Raw genomic sequence first — 23,377 nt, forward strand, 5'->3', positions numbered from 1 at the left:
CCCCCACCCCCCATTTCCTCAAATTTGGACGCGAGAGCCCAACTAGCGTTTGTTTGCCGGCTGGTATTGCGTGTGTATGTTCTCGTCATGGCCGAAGCAGCAACGAAACCGAAGAAGGCAAAGTTTTTGTCGGAGGAGACTAGGAAGAGAAAAAGGGCCAAAGGCCGGACGAGGATCAATATTGGTGCAGCATTCGCTCGCTGGCGTGAGCTAAAGGAGGAGGAGGGGTGCCCGACCGATGCTGACTTGGCCGTCATGCTGTTGGACTAGTATATCTATGATAGCTTGATATTATAATATTGACGATATATGGCTATTACCTACCACACAAACATTGAATTGAATTAGCATATCCATTCTGTAAAACAGTAGCCAATAGGCTACTATAATGACGCTGGCTTGTAAACGTGAGCTACGCGATCTTTTGGCGTTTGAAAAAAATAAAACACATGAAATTATATTCATATGACATGCTGAAATATATACCACTGTACCTGGGATGATGACATTTCACACGCAACGCAGGCAGTCTGCCCAAGACGTGAGAACTCCTCCTGCAGAGTTCAGGGGTATCGCCTTCTCAACAAATGCACGTGTATCCCCTGGTGTAACCATGACAGATTTTACAACTGTAGTAGAAGACAATACTGTTTCCCAACTGTAGAGGGACCCCGAGATCAAAACTTAAATGGTGTTGCTTTAAAAAATGTACTAACTTGATGCCACAAACAGAACTGAACTAATTTGAGAAACATTTTATTCATCGGTTCAGTTTAACCCATGACAGCAACTCTTAAAACGTCTGAAAACACTTGCTATCAAACACGATTGAACTGAGATATTTATCTGGTTGTGTGTGAATCCTCCCCCAACCTCAGTTAGTTTCCGCTCACACATCCGTCTCCTTTAACCCCCTGAGGTCGGTGAGGTCGCGCGGGCGTGATTTGCTCGCTTTTTTTCTTATCAGTTCAAACGAGACTCCAAATACTCTGTTGACTTTGATATTACAAACAAGTTTCATACATCAATCGATCCTGTTAAGTGTGTATTATTTTTGTGTATACTCACAATAAAAACAAAGTGTTGTGCTTTTTGCCAAATAAAGAAAAATAAACATGATGTGAGTTCTGCTTTCTCTCTGTCAGTGTAGTCCATTCTGAAACGCGTCCGAAAATGAACAATAACTCAGCGAATACTCAGTCAAACAGGCATACAAATGTGAAGGAACTGCGAGCCTTTTTAGGCCTGGTAAATTATTATGGACGTTTTGTACCACATCAGAGCACAGTGTTGGCACCACTGTATAGACTGTTGAAAGAACAAGTTGCGTGGTGCTGGGGGAAAAAGGAACAAGGTGCTTTCAACAGATGTAAAGAACTGCTCACCAGTGACTAAGTGTTAGTACATTATGATCCACAACTGCCTTTGACTTTAGCATGTGATGCCTCAGCTTATGGAATTGGTGCAGTGCTTCAGCACATCATGCCAAATGGTGAAGAACATCCAATTGCATATGCTTCACGTACTTTGTCCCCTGCTGAAAAGAAATATTCACAGATTGAGAAGGAAGCTTTGAGTGTGATTTATGGAGTTAAAAAATTCCATCAATATCTTTGGGGAAGATCCTTTAATTTGATAACTGATCATAGACCATTAGTGACTCTGTTTGGTGAACATAAGCACTTCCCAATGATGGTTGCCGCTCGCATTCAGTGGTGGGCTATAATTTTGTCGGCATATGATTATCACATCATGTATCGCAAGGCAGAAAGTCATGGAAATGCAGATGGCTTGTCACGAATGCCATTACCTGAAATTACGGATGTAGGAACAGAAGCCATTTCAGCAAATATCAACACTCTTTTGACAAACCATCTTCAAGAAGCTCCTCTAAATGCAGCACAGATTGCCAGAATGACAAGAACAGATCAAGAACTTTCTAACGTTTTTCATTATGTCATGGAAGGTTGGCCAATTGAAGTGTCAGATGACTTGAAAGTATTATATGCAAAAAGAGATGAACTGTCAGTTGAACAGGGATGTCTGTTATGGGGCACACGAGTGATTGTCCCATTCAAATTTCGAAAATCAGTGTTACTGTACATGAAATTCACTCAGGACACCCTGGCATTGTTAAAATGAAAGCTCTGACTCGTAAATATGTGTGGTGGCCAAAAATGTATACGGATATAGAAAGAGTTTGCAAGGAGTGTCAAATCTGTCAACAAGAACAAAGAATGCCAAGTCATGTCCCTCTTCATCCATGGGAATTCCCGGGTGAGTGTTGGAAAAGGTTGCATGTTGATTTTGCTGGTCCTTTCCTGAACAACATGTTTATGATCGTTGTTGATGCTCATTCTAAGTGGTTAGAAGTTTTTCGTATGCCACAGATTACTTCTCAAGCTACAATTACTAGATTGAAGAGATTGTTTTCTGCATATGGATTACCTGAACAAATAGTGACTGACAATGCAACTACTTTTACTTCTGATGAATTCCAAAGATTTGTGAAGCAGAATGGTATTATGCATCCCAGGAGTGCACCAAAACACCCAGCAACCAATGGATTGGCAGAAAGATATGTCCAGACGTTTAAGATGGGTATGAAGAAATTGACTAATGAACAAATGTGCATTGATGATAGACTATCTTTATTTTTTATTGCGATATCGCACAACTCCTAATTGTACCACAGGTCAGTCACCATCTGATTTATTTTTAAAGAGACACATTCAAGACAGAGGTAATACTTATCGGTTCAAAAAACCGCCCACAAAACCTCGCACAATACAACTTTAACATTATAGGATGTCCTGTTACTTTATCCTCTACAGTAAAAGACCTGGGTGTTATACTCGATTGCAACCTGTCTTTTGAAAATCATATTTCATATGTTACAAAAACAGCCTTTTTCCACCTTAGAAACATTGCTAAGCTACGTAATATGCTATCAGTTTCTGATGCAGAAAAGTTAGTTCATGCATTCATGACCTCGAGACTGGATTACTGTAATGCTTTATTAGCTGGTTGTCCTGCATCCTCAATAAACAAGCTACAGTTAGTCCAAAATGCCGCCGCTAGAGTTCTTACGAGATCAAGAAAATATGATCATATAACACCGATTTTATCATCACTGCATTGGTTACCTATAAAGTTCCGTATTAATTACAAGGTATTGCTACTGACTTATAAAGCCCTAAACGGCTTAGCTCCAGTCTATTTAACGGATCTTCTATCGCCCTATAATCCATCGCGCTCTTTAATATCACTAAATTCAAGGCTTTTGGTCATACCTAGGATATCCAGAACCACCAAAGGAGGGAGAGCATTTTCACATTTGGCTCCAAAACTCTGGAATAGTCTTCCTGATACTGTTCGTTGCTCAGACTCGCTCTCCCAGTTTAAAACTAGATTAAAGTCGCATCTCTTCAGCCAGGCATTCATATAATCCTACAGTTCAAACTACAATCCGGCCTCTATCCAATGTCAGAAGAGAACTGGCCCCCGACTGAGCCTGGGTTCTCCCAAGGTTTTTTTTCTCCATTAGGTCACCTGATGGAGTTTTAGGACACCATTAGGTCACTTGATGGAGTTTTTCGGTTCCTTGCCACTGTTGCCTTTGGCTTGCTCAGTTGGGGATATTTTGGGGATATTTAATTTAATTTTATCAATCAATAAATTCCTCTTGAAACAAACTTTGTTGTATTATTTTAATTTAATACTGTGAAGCTGCTTTGATGCAATCTGTATTGTGAGAAGCGCTATACAAATAAACTTGACTTGACTTGACTTGACATTCGCACCAGGTTGGACTTCCTGAAACCAAACATTCATGAAACTGTTCGCAGAAAACACTATTTGCAGAAAAAACAACATGACTATCGGGCAAGAGAGAGATCGTTTGCTGTGGATGATTCTGTTTTCTTGCGAAGTACAGTGGGAGGAGATCCGAAGTGGCTATCTGGAGTGATTACACAACAGACAGGACCTGTTTCGTACAAGGTACGTGATCCGATATCGGATACTGTGTATAGACAGCATGGTGATCAACTGAGACCACACACTTCGTCCTCAGAGATTCCAATGCCACAGAATGAAAAGGAGACTGCTCAATATGCTGAACCCAATGATCAAGCTCAATATGCTGAACTCAATGATCAAGATTCTGGATTTGCTGGAACTTCAGTAGGTACATTTGACTCTGAGGTACCTTTCGAACCAACAGAACCCCTGGTTCCAAGTCCAGTGGGTCTGCGTCGCTCTAAACGGACTATTAAATTACCACAGCGTTTTAGAAATTGAGAATTTGAACTAATGTGGTGCTTTTGAACTGATAATGTGGTGTATTGGCTTTAATGGGGGAGGTAATGTGGTGTATTGGGATAATGTGTATATATGCATGATGTGCATTCATTGGTTCCTATGCCTGGGAGAGGGTATTTAAGTCACGTGATGTGATTTGCACAGGTGGATGTGATGTAATTTGCGTGTGACCTGAACACCAGTAAAAGCATGTTTGATAGCATTTGGTTGTTTGCCTCATGAATATATAACAATCCTTTTCCAATTTATCGAGCAAAACACTGGAATAGTCTTCCTAGCTTTGTGAAGCGGACACACTCTGTCAGTTTAAATCTAGAGTAAAAACACATCTCTTTAACCTGGCATACACATAACACATTATCACATCGTGATTGCTATCGATTAGATCTACAGAACGTTGTGGCCGACTGGAGCTCAAAGTGGTGAAGCTCAGATGACGTGAAATAATCAGTAAAACACATCAAAACTGTTCAAATACACATGTGCATGTACAGTGAAAGCCAGTGCAGATATAAAGCACACGGCTGCAGCGACCCGCATCTCTGCACTGTTAAAGGATCTATATTAAGATTAAGATCCTGATATAATAATGAATGCTGCTCGAGCTAATGCTCAGTGAAATATGGCTCGGTTGTGTTCCTGCACAGATGGCTGAGACTCATTGGCCGGACGCGCAGCCAATCAGAGGAGACCACGAGTGAAGAGTCAGCGCTGTGGGCGGGGCTTCTGCGAAGCACGTGATTGGAACACAGAGGAAGTACAAGCATTACTTTCATGGACTCTTATGTAGTCATAATAAAGTCACGTGTGGTACAGCGTTTTAAAGTGAACATGGAAGATATTTGTGTTTTTTGTAAAATTTCCCCTGAGAATATTAATCATCTATTTTAGGAGTGTCCCAAGACCCAAATATTTTGGAGAGAACTCAGTAATTACTTACAAAGAAAAGCAATGATTCCTGTTAACTTTGAAGAAGTTGATGTTATTCTAAAATGTTTTTCATTTGATGGTGATAAAAATCTTTTGCTTTATTTTTGATTTAATTACTATGATTGCCCGTTAGTATATTCATAAAGTCAGATGGAATGAAAAAATGCCAAATTGTGAGATCCTTGACGTAATAATAAACAAGAAGAATATATGTGATGCTGCATGTGATCTGTAACACGAACTTAACACTGTATTGTATATTTTTCTTGCAGTAAATCTGCAACTAGAAAATGTAACAGAGTTAGTTTTATGAGTTAATACAATTTAGAAATATTTTTTTAATAATATTTTAGCTGTATGTTGTTTATACCGGAATATACTGTAAAAACAAAAACAAACTAATTGGTAATATTAAAAATAAATAAAAAAATAATGTTTTTACAGATAGGCTATAAGAAGCACCTGTGAAAAAAGTAGAAATAAAGCTGTATATGGTACACTGCTGAAAAATGTAAAATATACATAAAGTTTGTATTCCTCTGAACAAATCATGAGAGACTCTTGAACCTCAGAGTGAGAAACTTTATTGATAAAGGCAAGAAAATACATATGACAAATATACAGCAGTAGAAAAGTGAGATCTGTGTCTCTTTATTAATTTTTTTTGTATCTGAGAGAAATATAAACAATAAAGTGAAATATAAACAATAAAGTGACTGTTAAAATCTGACACTGAAAGAGAGCACAAACTCAAATAATCATCAGTATTTATTATGAAAAAAACAAACACTTGAAGACCAAAAAAACACACTTGAAGAACCTTTAAAGTTCAGGGTTCTGCTTTAGATTTCAATACTTCCTGAAAAAGATGAACATAAAAAGCCATAAATTAATAAATCTCACAGATAATTATACATGCAAAATCAGTTTGTGAGAAATGACATCATCAATCATGTACCTGGATGTGTGAATATGTGCTTGATCTCGTTCAGCTCTTCTGGATCTGATCTCATAAACCACAATAATGACAGTAGCCACGCCCACCAGAGCAGAGAGGACCAATCGGATCACAGCTTCAGTAGGACCACAACAGTGGACAGAGTCTGAGGAATAAACACATCAAACTGAGATCAGATCAGTCAATAAACACTAATATCAGCGCTGACATCAACTAATATTTCTGAATACACAGAAATCCCATACAGAAAAAAAAAAAAAAATTGAAATATATTTTAAAGTGTCAAAAATATATGTGGCTTATATTCCAAATACATTGAAATATATTTGCATTGTTGTTCACTTATATTTATCATTTTGAAATATATTCTGAAATATAACAAAAATATATGATGTTAAGTGTGAAATATATTTATTGGGCCAATTTCAAATATTTGCATATATTTCAAATATATTTCTTTTGTTTATGGGATATGATCAAATCTAGTCAACAATCTTATATTCGGTTCCAAGTGAGTTTTTATACGGTCTGTCATCTCAAACTGTAAACGATTCAACAATTCAACATATAAATAGTAAATAAGAATATTTGAAGGAGAAGAAAAATCATATCTACTCACCATAGACAGAAACTCTGAATGATTTTGATGAGAATCTTCCTGGAAACATCAGTAGATCTGGAAACATCAGTAGTTTATAAACTCCATCATGTTCAGTTGTGGTGTTTGTGATGGTCAGAGATCCAGTTTGATCGTCCAGCTTCAGTCTGTCTCTGAATCTCCCATCAAGAACATCATCATATACAGTGATTCTGTCGGCCCGTTTATTGATTTCAGCTATTAAAGTGTTTTCATCTCCAAACCTCCACTGAATCCGATCATAATCCATCATTTCAGTAAGACTAGAGTTTAGAGAGACTGAATCTCCCTCCTTCACTGACACTGACTTCACTTCATCTGTCAAACACACAGAGAACAAACAGAAACAGGGTTTGCAAAGATTAATACTGTTAAATCACTTTATAATGGTTTACTAAATAGTTAAAATAAAAATTTGAAATAAACAATATAAAATAACCAAAAAAAAATGTTGTATGAATTAATTTAAATTTTTGTCATTAAAAACAGGTGTAAACGTTTTTGAACTCACCAAAGACAAAGAGCCTGAATTTCTTGATCCCCCCGTTGATCTTACTGCTGATCCGTAGTTGATAAACTCCAGCATGTTTCATTGTGGTGTTTGTGATGGTCAGAGATCCAGTTTGATTGTCCAGCTTCAGTCTGTCTCTGAATCTCCCACCAAGAACACCATCATATACAGTGATTCTGTCGGCCCGTTTATAGATTTCAGCTATTAAATAGTTTTCTTCTCCAAACCCCCACTGAATCACATCATCATCCTTCATTTCAGTAAGAGGAGAGTTTAGAGTGACTGAATCTCCCTCTATCACTGACTCCAGGACTGAATCATCAAACACACGCACACATGCACACGCACACACACACACACACACACACACACACACACACACACACACACAAACACACACACACACACACACACACACACACAAACACACACACACACACACACACACACACACACACACACACACAGAACAAACAGAAACAGGGTTCATCACAGATTAAGACGATCACTTGATATATTATAAAAGTAAATATTTTAAAAGTTAAAATTGAAATGAATATCATCATTAAACACCAGAAACAAACTGAGTTTGAATTAATAATTGTATCTTTGTGCTGATTAAAATATAAAACAAGTGAAACTGATATTGAACTCACCAAAGACACGGAGCCAGAAACTCTTGATCTCACTGTTGATCTGTAGTTTATAATCTCCATCATGTTCAGTTGTGGTGTTTGTGATGGTCAGAGATCCAGTTTGATTGTCCAGCTTCAGTCTGTCTCTGAATCTCCCATCAAGAACATCATCATATACAGTGATTCTGCCGGCCGTTACATTGATTTCAGCTATTAAAGTGTTTTTAAACCTCCACTGAATCACATCATCATCCTTCATTTCAGTAAGATCAGAGTTTAGAGAGACTGAATCTCCCTCCATCACTGACACTATCTCACCAAACACACCTGAAGAACAGAGTTTTTCACAGATTAAAGCTTTAAAATCACTTGATGTTGGTTTGATGAAGCTTCACTAAAATACTTTTAATCATTTAAATGTGAAATTAATCATATTTTCCTGCAGTTTAAAGACAAAAGATGAAGAATGAAAAGAGAAATAGATTTATATATGGAACAATAACTAAAAAAGACACTTTCACTGTAATGTTTAATGTCACACTAAAACTAATGCTGTTGAGTATCTGAGCTTCATATTTACATTATTTAATTTAATCAGTCAATCCATAATAACTGAGTTTTGAATTCAAACTTGATCTGATAGAAGAGAAAAAGAAAAGAAAGTGTTAGTATTAACTTAATGGAGGAAAAGAGTAACAAGCACCACTTAAATGTCCAGCCCGCAGAAGTCACACTTACCCTGTAACTACATGAACAAGAGTATATTTCTCCAGTATTTAAGCAAAAGTTGCAATAGTTTTAGTTCTCAGTGCACTTTTGTTAAAAGAAAGTCCTGTATAAATGCAGATATGGACCCTATATTATTTAAAGCCTATATGTATTGGTATACTGTTATTACAAAAAGGTTTGCAGTGTCTGCTCTCGCTATATTTCTCTCAAATGTAAGATTGTTGTATTATAATAGTAGAATAAGTAACGCTTAGTTCTAAAATACCGACAGTATAAATAATTAGTTAATTCTTCTGGTTATTACCCCTTTATTCCTAAAACTTTACATGTTGTAGGTACACTATAATTACAGAAAGTTACACTGTAGTTTACGCAGTTCTTTGCGGGCTGTAATCTAAAGCGTTACCAAGCAAACTCCAGCAGCTCGAGCTCTTACTAGAACCAGGAAGTGTGATCATATTAGCCCGGCTCTGTCAACACTGCGTTTGCTCTCTATCAAACATTACATACATTTAAAAATCATGATGATTACTATAAACCACTATTACTAAGATCAGAGCTTAGAGTGACTGAAATAAACTATATCATAAAACAATGAAAAGAAAAAAAAATTGTTTAATTTTGTCATTATAAACATGTGAAACCAATAGTCTATTTAACCCTTTCACGTGTGATTCTGACTGGGTGAGGTTTTTTTAAGGTGACACTAATTTTAGAAGGTTTCTCCATTATTGTTTCCATGGCGAACCGTCATGATCTTGATTTAAAATGTGAGATGGATTTGTTTGCGCCGCAGTTCAAATTGTCTGAACAGTTTGAATCTGACAGTTATGTGACATCACTGAACATTCCAAATCCCAAATGTGGGACCGTATCACTCAAAAGGTTTACTCACCGAGGACATAGAGATCGAAACTCTTGATCACACTGTTGATCTGTAGTTTATAAACTCCTTCATGTTCAGTTCTGGTGTTTGTGATGGTCAGAGATCCAGTTTGATTGTCCAGCTTCAGTCTGTCTCTGAATCTCCCATCAAGAACATCATCATATACAGTGATTCTGCCGGCCGTTACATTGATTTCAGCTATTAAAGTGTTTTTAAACCTCCACTGAATCACATCATCATCCTTCATTTCAGTAAGAGGAGAGTTTAGAGAGACAGAATCTCCCTTCTTCACTGACACTATCTCACCAAACACTCCTGAAGAACAGAGTTTTTCACAGATTAAAGCTTTAAAATCACTTGATGTTGGTTTGATGAAGCTTCACTAAAATACTTTTAATCATGTAAATGTGAAGTGATTAATATTCTGCAGCAGTTCAAAGACAAAAGATGAAGAATGAAAATGAGAAATAGTTAAACAGTTTTATATAATCAAGTGACTTTAATCTCAAATAAGAGTGTTTTCTCTCAGCAAAAATCACACATTATTTGTTTCTATATGAGAATAACAGTGAATGTTAATCCTTTCTGACTAATTTAACCAGTAATTTATCACATCAGAACAGAAACAACTGAAACCAGAAAAACACATTTAAAACTCACCATCCAGACGCCACAAACACAAACAGAGCAACACTAATTTGAGAAACATTTTCTTCATCGGTTCACTGAAAAGCCCACGATAGTAACTCTTAATGTCTGAAACACTCAGATTGCTCTGAAAGACTGAACTGAGATATTTATCTAGTTGTGTGTGAATCCTCCCCCAACCTCAGTCAGTTTCCGCTCACACATCCGTCTCCTTTAACATCACGGAAATCAACAAGCTTTTGCTGATCTTACATTTTCAAATGAATTCTGGCCCTGAATGAAAACTAATAGCAGAAGAGTGAAATATTGGATTAGATATCTGTATCTACTGGTGTGTTATTTAGTGCTGTGAGCTGTCAATCATATTTGACCTCTGACCTGTGACTCTTATTTGACTGTTGATGGATTCACTTTATTTCAGTGTAAAGATGTTTTGTGTGGAGTGGAAGATTGTGAGCTTCTTATTAGCAGGAGAGAAAATGAAGAAACACTTCAGCCACAAACTACTGACACACACAGAGACGACAAACATCCAGCAGAAGCTGTTTATCCACCGACAGATCAAACCAGACACACAGATGCTTGTACAGATAAAATAAAAGAGAAAAACCATTGCAGAGTTAATTTGACGCAAAAGCCAGTAAATTACGTCATTAAGTAATGTTTGCTTGTGTTGCTACAACAAGAGTCAGAGTTAAAGGAACACACAGTAACCTTGTTCATTTAGAGAAATTAGCATTTGGTTAACTGTGAGATTTAGTCTTGGTAAAAACTGAGTCTTTTGGTCTTTTCTTCTGAAGAAACTGAGAAGGCCTGGATCAGTGTTTTCTGAAATAATGATGAGCTTATATAAGAACTTTCATATTTCAACAGTGACGGTACAAGGACTGGAAAAACTACACTGAAAACATTCAACATTTTAGTGCACAAACATCTCCAACAAGACCACCATGAAGTCAGCACTCACAATTATTGAGGGAGTGGAGAATATCTCTGATGATATTATTATACTTGCTCCAAACCAAGAGACACATGATCAGAGACGACATGCAGTCTAGCGGAGGCTCGTAGACAGAGCCGTCGCATAGACTGTGCAAACTGTGCATCCACACAGGGCCTCGGGCCACTAGGGGGCCTTGCAATCCTGCTGTTTTTTTTATTATTTTTTTATTTTTTATTAATTAGTTATGCATGATTTTGTATCAATGTCATGTCTCTGTCAAGGTCACATAAAAAAAAAAATCCAACAAATTAAGCAGGTTTTTCATTGCGCTACGTTATTACGTAATGCGTCCTCACTGAAGACGGGAAAGGGGGAAAGGAGCTAAAGCGAGGGAAAGCCAACATGTCAGCTGCAAGAGAACGCGACCAATTTCGCAAGCATGAATCAGGTTCTGAGAAAAGGAAAAAAAGGAAAAAGAAGGAAGACTAAGTCACTGTAGGGATCGCGGGATAAATTTATCAGCACTTCCAGAGATGCGGTGGCAACAGCTAGCATCTGCATAACCCACGCCGACACTGTGGCAGAGCCTAGCGGGCTTCATTAACAGCAGGACGGGAACGTGGGCACTGAGGATGACGGTGAAGTCCAAGGTGAGGGATGAGGATAAATATCTGTGGTTATAGGCGTAATTTGCGGGTGGGACGGGTGGGACATGTCCCCACCACTTTTTGCCAGGGTCGATACTGTCCCCACCACTTTTTAAAACATCTCCCCATTTCGTGCTGTTTTACTTCCTTTTCCGGGTCAGAACGTCTACATTTGGTAGTTTCGGCAGTGTATAGTGTAAATGCAAAAATCGGATACAAGTGGGTCACTTTTAAAAGATGATGTAAGTGTGACACCCACAAAAATAGGTTTTGTAGAGATTATTATCTTTTGTTTTCTTTTCTTTTATTACAAATTAAATACTGTTGAGAGAATGCACAGAAGCGCGCTATGACATGCTGTTTCACAGAACAGACACAAGGTGGCAGTACCTTTCAGCCGCGTCACTCTGGGACCCTTAGCGAGGTGCGGAGGAAGAGAAGCTCATATTTACATTTACATTTATTCATTTAGCTGACGCTTTTATACAAAGCGACTTACAATTGCTATATATGTCAGAGGTCGCACGCCTCTGGAGCAACTAGGGGTTAAGTGTCTTGCTCAGGGACACATTGGTGTCTCACAGTGGATTCGAACCCGGGTCTCTCACACCAAAGGCATGTGTCTTATCCATTGCGCCACCACCACCCCTGTGGTGTGGCGCAATGGATATACTATGGAATTAATTTTGTGCCAATAATAATGAACGTAGCTTTTCAAGAAACTAATGAAAATATAAATTGAAACTGAATAAAATATCTTTGAAACTGAAAAAGAATAAATTGCAGGCACATTTTTTTACTTCGTTTTTAATACACTGCATGTTTTGCTAACTATTTCTCATATTTCAATTGCTGATCTGAACTTACAAATGCGCTTCCAGAGTTTTCATTTGCGCTTCTGAAGTTTTCGTTTACGCTTCTGGAGTTTTCGTTCGCCGTTCTGACACATTTCTCTCGTGGGGGCGGGGCTAGAGGCAGTGTGTTCTCATTGGCTACTGAGTTTTTGATTGACAGCTTCTTCACCTGGAAGTGAAGACGTCAGTGTTGTGTTTACATGTGTGGATTTAAGCGTCTGTAATCGCTGCTTTCTATTTCATTTTAGTGATATTAAGTTTATATCTGTATTTATTTGCTGCTACACTATATTGTTGAGATGATTTCTTATAGAAGGAATAGTAGACGAATGATATCATTATCATAGTCATCGTCGCTATCAGGATACTGGATAGCCTACTCGTGGTAAGTCTGAATTTTTTTTTTAATACTATACTAATACTATTTATAATACAGTACTGGCTTTATTCAGGTGGAGAGGCATTTTAGAGCTCAGTGAGAGCCCATAACATTATACAGCTGTGTTGTCTTGATTTGACTGTTAGCCCAATCATTACATGACTTGTTTATCTACATTCAGTTACAGTCTTCGATTAGATCATATTTAATGTTTAATCTTTATCAGTCTTTAATAATAAATATATGTCCAAATTAAAATTGAATACATGCAAGTAATTATGACTGAAAACATCCAGCAACTAGGGAATACACAGCCATGGATATATGTTTATATATATATATATATATATATATATATATATATATATATATAGGGCTATACAGCCATCTACTGGTTACACAACCGTATTACAGATGATAAATGCTGCTTGACTCCGAGGTAAACATTTAGTACTGTAAAATCCCTTAAAACATTTATATAATTTGTTTGGAATAAATATTTTAAATCTGCAACTTGTTACTGTATGTGGGGGTTCAAAGCAGTTTGTATTGTTAGATTATAATACATTTCCTCTCTCATTTTCCAGGGAGTGGAGAAACTTTTCCATAAACAAAATTCTGATGCTGACACAGAGGATGGAGTGATAGTACCAGAGATATCCCTATCAGACAATAATCTTACTTTGTTCAGACACATCACCTTTGAATGACTGGGATCTTGATCTTCAGACACCTGATTTATTTTATTTTAATATTATAAACTAGCAAATATTTCAATTTCCTCTAGATTAAAACAAACACAGTTCACAAGTACACAAGAGGTTGCACTTTATTCTTATTAGTCTATACTGATCTTGGATTAGCATACCAACAGCATATGAATGTTAAAGGGGATAGTTCACCCAAAAATACAATTCTCACTTATTTTACTCATGCTGTCCCAGATGCATTTTACTTTCTTTCTACTGATAAACACGATTTAAGATTATAAGGAAAGTAATCCATCTCTGCGAGTCCTAAAAGCCACACACAGTGAGCGTGACGGTAATCCATGCGACCTCAGTGAATGAATCAATGCCTTCTGAAGTCAAACAATAGGCTAGATAAAAGAAATACTAATATTGTAAACTGTTTTAAATATTAAAAATCACTTCCGACCAACTGTCTTGCGTACATTGGTTACAATCCACTTGTATTATGGACTCACAGAGATGAATTATTTCCTTAAAACTCTTTGTCTATGTTTATGTGAAGAAGAAAGTCATATACATCTGGGATGGCATGAAGGAGAGTAAATGATGAGAGAATCCTCATTGTTTGGGTAGACTATCCTTGTACTGCTTGTATCCAGTCACTGCCTTGTTACTTGTACTGCAACAGGAACTGTTCAAAGAATCATTGCATCATTTAAAATGTATATGAATTTTTAAAATGTATTCTGTATTTGTAATTGTGCATTTTGTATAGTAATGTATATGATGAGAATACTGTGCATTACATGTATAGTATGCAGTTAATGTTTTGTGGATTCTGGTCTTTCCTGTCACAACATAATTGCATCCAATACTTTCACTCTGATACTTGTGTATATGCTTTAGTGACAATAAAGAATGTACATTTATTTGAATTCATATTTTCAATTACATTCATTTAACTGGTTGTTGTATAAGTCACAACTGAAACGGTTGATGATTGTTAAAATATATTTACAATTTTAAATGTTAGAAGATAGTATTAATTAAATTAAATAACTAAATACAATTATCAATAAAAAAATGGCAACAAGAACATTCTTTGTGTGACATATGTAATGAAATGCCCTTTGAGGTCTGTATCATCTGACAGCAGGCCACGATTGTAATTTTCATATTGTTTAAATTCCTCTTATTTAAGTGATCATTCATTTTGATGGTGTAATATCATGCTAACAATGAGTAGTGTGATGGCCATGGTTGCCAACCTTGATTACCTGGTTGTAGTGAAACTTTCTTGATGGCTGAATATATCACACACGTTTGCTAGTATTCTCTTTAAATTGTAACAGCTCAACCTAATCAGAGCCTAACATGCAGAATAATCATCAGGAATAAACAAATATTCTCTGAAAGCATTGGACACTACAATATTTTAAGTATTATATACAGTACTTTAATGTACAATTACACCTGAATAGACTGAATAGATCTCTTGTGCTCCTAAAAGCTTCTGTCGACAAAGTAGTAGCAGCAGGTAAATACAGATAAAATTAAAAAACAAACCTAACTTAATATCACTAAAATGAAATAGAAAGCTGCGATTACAGACGCTCACATCCACACATAAACACAGCACTGACGTCTTCACTTCCAGGTGAAGAAGCTGTCAGTCAAAACCTCAGTAGCCAATGAGAACACACTGCCTATAGCCCCGCCCCCACGAGAGAAATGTGTCGGAATGGCGAACGAAAACTCCAGAAGCGTAAACGAAAACTTCAGAAGCACAAATGAAAACTCTGGAAGCGCATTTGTAAGTTCAGATCAGCAATTGAAATACGAGAAATAGTTAGCAAAACATGTAGTGTATTAAAAACGAAGTCAAAAAATGTGCCTGCGATTTATTCTTTTTCAGTTTCAAAGATATTTTATTCAGTTTCAATTTATATTTTCATTAGTTTCTTGAAAAGCTACGTTCATTATTATTGGCACAAGAATAATTCCATAATATTCCGGTTGAATGGAAAGAGAGCAACAGTTGTCCCGCGTCTCTTATAACTTTGTTATATTTGCAACATTTCCAGGTTTGTTGTACATCTTTTATATGACTTGCAAAGAGTTATAAGCTAATATGAATCCCCAGTGATGTGTGTTTAATAAGCTACAGTTATACTAAGTGTGTAAATAGTCAAGTTCAATGATAACGTTGTGAAGTTGAGAGGAAATGGCGGCCGACGCTCGCACTAATGTGTTCTTTTATCTATTCCTAACTGCTCAGGGATATTTCTGAGTTTATTACTGTGTATGTGTAAAGTAACTGTGTGTGGAAGACTATGCATTACGGGTAATAAATGACGTTTACAGATAAATAAATAGCAGTTCACAGATGTAGCGTTGGGTGAAACGCACGTGGTAGTATGAAACGCACGTGGTAATATTAGACTCATTTTATTTCGGTTCATAGGAATTAAGTGTAAAAGTTATGAGACAAATATGTTTAATATTGAAGTTTGTACTCATGTAATGTAAATACAATTTAACTTAACTGCAAATGGGATTTATTCTGTTATATTAAGTGAACACTTACAAAAGGTATAATGAATACAGAAATACTCGTTTAATGAGAGATACCAGAGAATATGGTTAGAGAAAAAAATGTGTTTACGGTAAGATAAAACTGTGATAAGTGAATGTTGTGGAAATATGTGAAGATACATTTATGTGGAAATGTACTTTTGAAGAGAATGTGACTTCATTTTATCCAGTTGTGGATATTACCTGTGTTTCAATACAGAACAACAAAAGATAACAGTAATAATTCTTGAATGCAGATATAAAGTTGAAATGAAGTTGTTAATAAAACATATTCCAATTTCCGGTTGAATGGAAAGAGAACAACAGTTGTCCCGCGTCTCTTATAACTTTGTTATATTTGCAACATTTCCAGAGCACTTCAACCAGAAGTATCAATATACATCTGCTAGCGGACCCCTGGCCGGGACCCGTTAGTTTAAGCACTGCGGTCGCGCCATCTACGCTTAAAAACATATTGCGCGTCTACACGAGGTTGCGTGGTAGGCTCAATGTGTATGCGCTTGGTGTCGGCAGACTTTAAAAAAGATATTCATAATAAAATCAAATTGTTTTCTGCAAACTCCACCAGATTCTTGTTCTACATCTCACAGACTACCACTGTGGTGATTTTCATGTTGTTTTACTGTTTTATTATTTAATAATTAACTGTCAAAGTCCTATACTGTATACCTGGCTATACAGCAATATTTAATAAATTCATAAAAAATGCAAATCAAATTGTTTTCTGCAAACTCCACCAGATTCTTGTTCTTCATATCACTGTCTACCACTGTGGTGATTATCATGTTGTTTTACTGTTTTATTATTTAATAATTAACTGTCAAAGTCCTATACTGTATACCTGGCTATACAGCAATATTTAATAAATTCATAAAAAATGCAAATCAAATTGTTTTCTGCAAACTCCACCAGATTCTTGTTCTACATCTCACAGACTACCACTGTGGTGATTTTCATGTTGTTTTACTGTTTTATTATTTAATAATTAACTGTCAAAGTCCTATACTGTATACCTGGCTATACAGCAATATTTAATAAATTCATAAAAAATGCAAATCAAATTGTTTTCTGCAAACTCCACCAGATTCTTGTTCTACATCTCACAGACTACCACTGTGGTGATTTTCAATTTTCAAACAATTTGATTTGCATGTTTTATGAATTTATTAAATATTGCTGTATAACAAGGTATACAGTATAGGACTTTGACAGTTAATTATTGAATAATAAAACAGTAAAACAACACGTAAATCATCACAGTGGTAGTCTGTGAGATGTAGAACAAGAATCTGGTGGAGTTTGCAGAAAACAATTTGATTTACATTTTTTATGAATTTATTAAATATGCCTATACAGCCAGGTATACAATTTTCACACTGGAGTTTGCAGAAAACAATTTGATTTTATTATGAATTTTTTTTTTTAAAGTCTGCCGACACCAAGCGCATACACATTGAGCCTACCACGCAACCTCGTGTAGACGCGCAATATGTTTTTAAGCGTAGATGGCGCGACCGTGCTATCTCACTGGTTCACAGAGAATGGTCAGAAAAAGAGAAAATATCCAGTGAGCTGTTTTTAGTTTGAGTTCACTCCTGGTATCATGTTTTGTTCAGTGATTTGAATAAAATATTTCTCAGTGCAGTTTCAACATGTCTGTTTATTTTCTCTGAACACTTCAACATGTGGTTTTATTCTTCATTACTCGTTTCACAGTCTTCGTCACATAATACTGAACACAGCGCCATCTAGTGGCTTTCTTGAGTAACAGACACAATCACTGGATCTCATTACAGATTCTGAGTAAATAACTCCTGATAACATGTGAGTTCAGGGTGAGCCACTAGATGGAGGTGTTGCTCCTCAGACGAGACCACAGAGACAAATCACACTAGAGATTTAAAGACTTAATCGTTCCCTGTTGGAGGAAATGGAGCATCGATATGTTGTGTTTATGTATTTCACTGTGATCTCAAAGTATATTATAATGTGTCCCAAATCAGTATTTTCTCAGGATAAAGGAGAAGCTGGGGGAAGTTGTTTATTATTGTAGATAGAAAAAAACGTATCGATATCAGTATAGTAAAAAAATATTTTAATAATGTAAAGCTTTATATGTTCAACACTTCTGAAATCTTTAATATCTATATAGTTAGTTTTCCTCCAGGAGGAGCTCGACATAATAAATGTAATAAAACATGGAGACTCTTGAACCTGAGAGTGAGAAACTTTATTGATAAAAGCAAGCAAATACATACAGCAAATATACAGCAGTAGTAAAGTGAGATCTGTATATCTGAGAGAAATATAAACAATAAAGCCTTGGAAATAAAATCTTAAAATAATCAAGCTCAAATATTCAGTTTTATAAAAAAAAACACTAGACGAACAAAACACACTTGAAGAACCTTTAAATTTCAGCGTTCTGCTTTAGATTTCAATACTTCTTAAAAATGATAAAAATGTAAAGCCATAAATGAATAAATCTCACAAATATTAATATATGCAAAATCAAATTGTGTGAAATGACATCATCAATCATGTACCAGATTGTTTCTCTGTTTCTGTCACATGATGGAGTTTGGGTTCCTTTCCGCTGTCGCCTCTGTTATTAATATTATTGACTTGAATGCACTGACACTATTGGATGAGAACTGAACTGAGCTGGATGATGACATCACTGTTTTGCTTCACAGCTGAAATGAACTCAGTTCACAATTGATGAAATTAACTGAAGTGAATCAACACTGAACTGACTTCAGCTGAACAACAGCACTATTGTCTTTTTAGAGCTGCTGTACAACAGAGTTGAATTCTGTTTGCATCATTGAATCATTATTTCCTTATTTAAAAAGCTGCTTTGAAACAATCTTTTATAAATGCTATATAAATAAAGGTGAATTGACTTGTAGAAGTGTAGAAGCCTAGATCAATGCTTTCAGAATAATGGTAACTTCTGCCATTTGTATCTGTGGAATCGGCAGGCCATGGAATGAGGTTACAGGACTTAGTTCGGCATCAGTCCACCATGTTTTATGGTGTGTTCATCAGGCAAGAGCCTTTTTTGGGTGTAGGGGCCTTTGCCTACGTTCTCCTCCTACAAGTCTACAGTAATATGGGGGATGAGTCTGTAGACACATACTTTCAAGTTTGCTTTGGGGGCAAAAATTTCTGGTATGGAGTCGCCCTCAGTCTGACCCAGTTTAGGCCAGGACATATTGGACATATCCATATTCTGGATCCTCAGGAGCAGAGACTTCCCTCTGAGCAACTATCTGTGAGATATAAGGGTTATGCACAGATGCTTCGTACTCTTTCTCTGTGGAAGACCCTGGTATCACCTCGAGTCCCACACTTGTGTTGTCGTCACAAGACTACCTCGACAGACACCACTGTCACGGGTTGAGCTGCGGTTTTAAATAGCCGTCTAGATCATCACTGCAGGGAAGGACTTCATCTCCCAGATCTGAGGAAATCATGTGTTGGTCCGGTGTAAAACTTGTGGATCGTCTCCTGGACTCCTCTCTCACAGGATCGTCTCCTGGACTCCTCTCTCACAGGATGGGATGTGATCTTGGATGGCCGACAGCTCAGTCTCTGTTTAGGCTCATCTAATATGACATATAATCGCCTGGAGATGAGCGCTGTATTTCTTGCATGGAAATACGTCTCCTAGATTTGAAGGATTAACGTGTGTTGATCCAGACTGGTATAATTCTGTTAGTGATGTGACGTTCGGCACCGAGGCTTCGAAGCTTGTATCAAAAAAACTAAACTTCTCACATTGAAGCAGTGTATCTGAGCTTGATTCATTTTTCCATAACCACGTGATCTGTGACTTCCGAAGCTTCGTTTCTACACACAGTCACGTGATTGCTTCATATTCAGAATCAGATTCGAAAATAGCGCAAACCCCTTGAGCAGGTTTCGAGTTTCATGCTCTTCGGTAGTAGTAAATAAAAAAAAGAAATAGACTTAGCCCTCACACTGTTGAACAAGTCCTGTTCCTTAATACAAATCTTTAATTTCTTAAATTACCCACAAAATAAGTTCACAAGCACTTCACCATTCCACAATATTTTTTATTTATTTTGATTATATATATTAGGACTGAGGCTAAACTGAGGCTAAAGTTTATGTGAATAAGGCTGCATTTGTTGATCATAAGCAGATTCATAAAAATTGTTTCTGTACACGTTAATTTGTCCCATTTATTTTTATTTTATTTTTTCATATGTTTGTTCATACATTGTGTAAGAACTACATCAACACTAACACATGAATTGTGAGGATTATTTTATTGCTTTGCGGTTTACAGAGCACAAAGTGTTTTATTACATGAAACAATCAAAAAAATGTATGTGTCTTCTGGGACAGAAAGACAGCTTTTCCACCTTTTGACCACAAGATGTCATTGTTTGCAACCGTTTGCAACGTGTTGAAAAGCTTCGAGTAATGAACCATTTTACAATACAGTCGAGGAGGAAAGCCCCGGTGCTTCACAAAGCTTCATTTCACCATCACTAAATTCTGTAGGAAAATGGAAACAACTGAAGCCATCAGAATCAGAATCAGAATCAGAAAGAGCTTTATTGCCAAGTGTGCTTGCACCCACAAGGAATTTTTCTTGGTACTGAAGCTTCCAGTGCACAAATACAAATACAACAAGAAACATAGTAATACAAATTCTAAGAATAAAATATATAAAAAAAAAAAAAAAAAAAAAAAAAATAGTATAAAAAGTAAAAAAAAAGGGGTCACAGTTGGGTTTAGTCTGAATAAACATTTACAGATTATGAACATATTTACAGTATTTTGAGAAGTATGAATAATATAAATATAAATATCACCTGAGTTAGAGAATATTACACTAGACAGTGGGAGTCTAGTGCATGTTACAGATTATGAACATATTTACAGTATTTTGAGTAGTATGAATAATATAAATATAAATATCACCTGAGTTAAGAGAATATTGCACTAGACAGTGGGAGTATTGCACTTGCAGGCATATGCCTTGGGGGGCATGTTAAGTGTTCAGAAGGGAAATGGCCTGTGGAAAGAAACTGTTCCTGTGCCTGGATGTTCTTGTGGCCAGTGATCTGTGTCGCCGTCCTGACGGTAACAGTTCAAACAGGGGGTGTCCAGGGTGAGTGGAGTCTGTGATGATTTTACCTGCTCTCTTCCTCACTCTGGAAGAGTACAGGTCCTGGAGGGTTGGCAGGGGGGCACCAATAATCCTCTCTGCTGTCCGGACTGTCCGTTGTAGTCTCCTGATGTCCGATTTGGTAGCTGAACCAAACCAGACAGTGATGGAAGTGCTTAAAACAGACTCAATGACGGCTGAGTAGAACTGGATCAGCAGCTCCTGTGGCAGATTGAACTTCTTCAGCTGGCGAAGGAAGTACAGTCTCTGCTGGGCCTTTTTCACAATGGAGTCAATGTGATTTGCCCACTTCAGGTCCTGAGAGATGGTAGAGCCCAGGAACCTGAATGACTCCACTGCTTCCACAGTGCTGTTCATGATGGTGAGAGGGGGGAGTGCTGGGGATTTTCTCCTGAAATCCACAATCATCTCCACTGTTTTGAGCGTGTTCAGCTCAAGGTTGTTATAGCTGCACCAGACAGCCAGCTGTTCAACCCCCAGTCTGTAAGCAGACTCGTCACCATTTTGGATGAGACCGATGACGGTGGTGTCGTCTGCAAATTTCAGGAGCTTGACAGAGGGGTCTTTAGAAGTGCAGTCATTAGTGTACAGGGAGAAGAGCAGTGGGGAGAGAACGCACCCTTGGGGGGCGCCAGTGCTGATGGTGAGGGTCCTGGATGTGAGCTTCCCCAGTCTCACTCGCTGCTGCCGGTCTGTCAGGAAGCTGGAGATCCACTGACAGATTGAGGATGGCATGGAGAGCTGAGTCAGTTTGGCTGTGAGAAGATCAGGGATGATGGTATTGAAGGCCGAACTGAAGTCCACAAATAAGATCCGTGCATAAGTCCCAGGTCTGTCAAGATGTTGCAGGATATAGTGCAGTCCCATGTTGACTGCATCATCCACAGACCTGTTTGCTCTGTAAGCAAACTGAAAGGGATCCAGAAGGGGTCCAGTGATGTCCTTCAGATAGGCCAACACCAGTCTTTCAAACGACTTCATGACCACAGACGTGAGAGCGACAGGTCTGTAGTCATTAAGTCCAGTGATTTTAGGTTTTTTGGGAACCGGAATGATAGTGGAGCGTTTGAAGCAGCAGGGAACTTCACACTGCTCCAATGATCTGTTGAAGATCTGCGTGAAGACTGGGGCCAGTTGGTCAGCGCAGGCTTTTAGACAAGCAGATGAGATGCCGTCTGGGCCTGAAGCTTTCCTAGTCTTCTGTTTTTTGAAGACTCGGCTCACGTCCTCCACACAGACCTTAAGCTCAGGTTGGATGGCAGAAGGGGGGAGGAGAGGGGTTGCAGGAGGTGATGGTGGATGTGTGAAGTGCACATCAGAGCGGGTGTGAGGTGTGAGTCTGGGCTTCTCAAACCTGCAATAGAATGCATTGAGAGTGTCAGCCAGTTGTTGATTCTCCACAGATGGGGGGGATGGTGATTTGTAGTTGGTGATGTTCCTCAGGCCTCTCCAGACTGATGCCGGGTCGTTGGCTGAAAACTGGTTTTTCAGCTTTTCAGAGTAGCTTCTTTTAGCAACTCTGATCTCCTTTGTCAGTCTGTTTCTGGCCTGGTTATACAAGATTTTATCCCCACTTCTGTAAGCATCCTCTTTGGCATGACGAAGCTGTTTGAGTTTCCCAGTAAACCATGGTTTATCATTAGTCAATGATAAGAATGTCCTGGTAGTAATGCATGTATCCTCACAGAAACTGATATATGATGTTACAGTATCTGTGAGCTCATCCAGATCGGTGGCTGCAGCTTCAAAAACAGTCCAATCAGTGCAATCGAAGCAGGCCTGGAGATCCTGCTCTGCTTCGTTGGTCCATCTTTTTACAGTCCTTATTACAGGTTTAGCTGAT

General features: G+C 37.5%; 2 protein-coding genes across 2 annotated transcripts in view; both read right to left on the reverse strand.

Moving 5' to 3' along the window:
• The window catches only part of LOC309476021 (uncharacterized protein), a 159,225-nt gene extending 149,306 nt beyond the window's left edge, over positions 1–9,919 (reverse strand). Inside the window, exons 1-3 of the mRNA XM_082139114.1 lie at positions 9,619–9,919; positions 8,016–8,321; positions 7,360–7,671 (exon numbers count right to left, since the gene is read on the reverse strand). Coding sequence (XP_081995240.1) covers positions 7,360–7,671; positions 8,016–8,321; positions 9,619–9,856 — 856 coding nt within the window. The 5' untranslated portion in view covers positions 9,857–9,919. The remainder of the gene's footprint in view (positions 1–7,359; positions 7,672–8,015; positions 8,322–9,618) is intronic.
• LOC309474954 (uncharacterized protein) overlaps positions 1–23,377 on the reverse strand; it is a gene marked incomplete at both ends in the record, with an annotated part of 214,867 nt that overhangs the window by 184,159 nt on the left and 7,331 nt on the right. The gene's annotated exons all lie outside the window — the stretch shown is intronic.

This window comes from Leuciscus leuciscus (genome assembly GCF_965113295.1).
Source record: "Leuciscus leuciscus genome assembly, chromosome: 15".
Classification (NCBI taxonomy): Eukaryota; Metazoa; Chordata; class Actinopteri; order Cypriniformes; family Leuciscidae; genus Leuciscus; species Leuciscus leuciscus.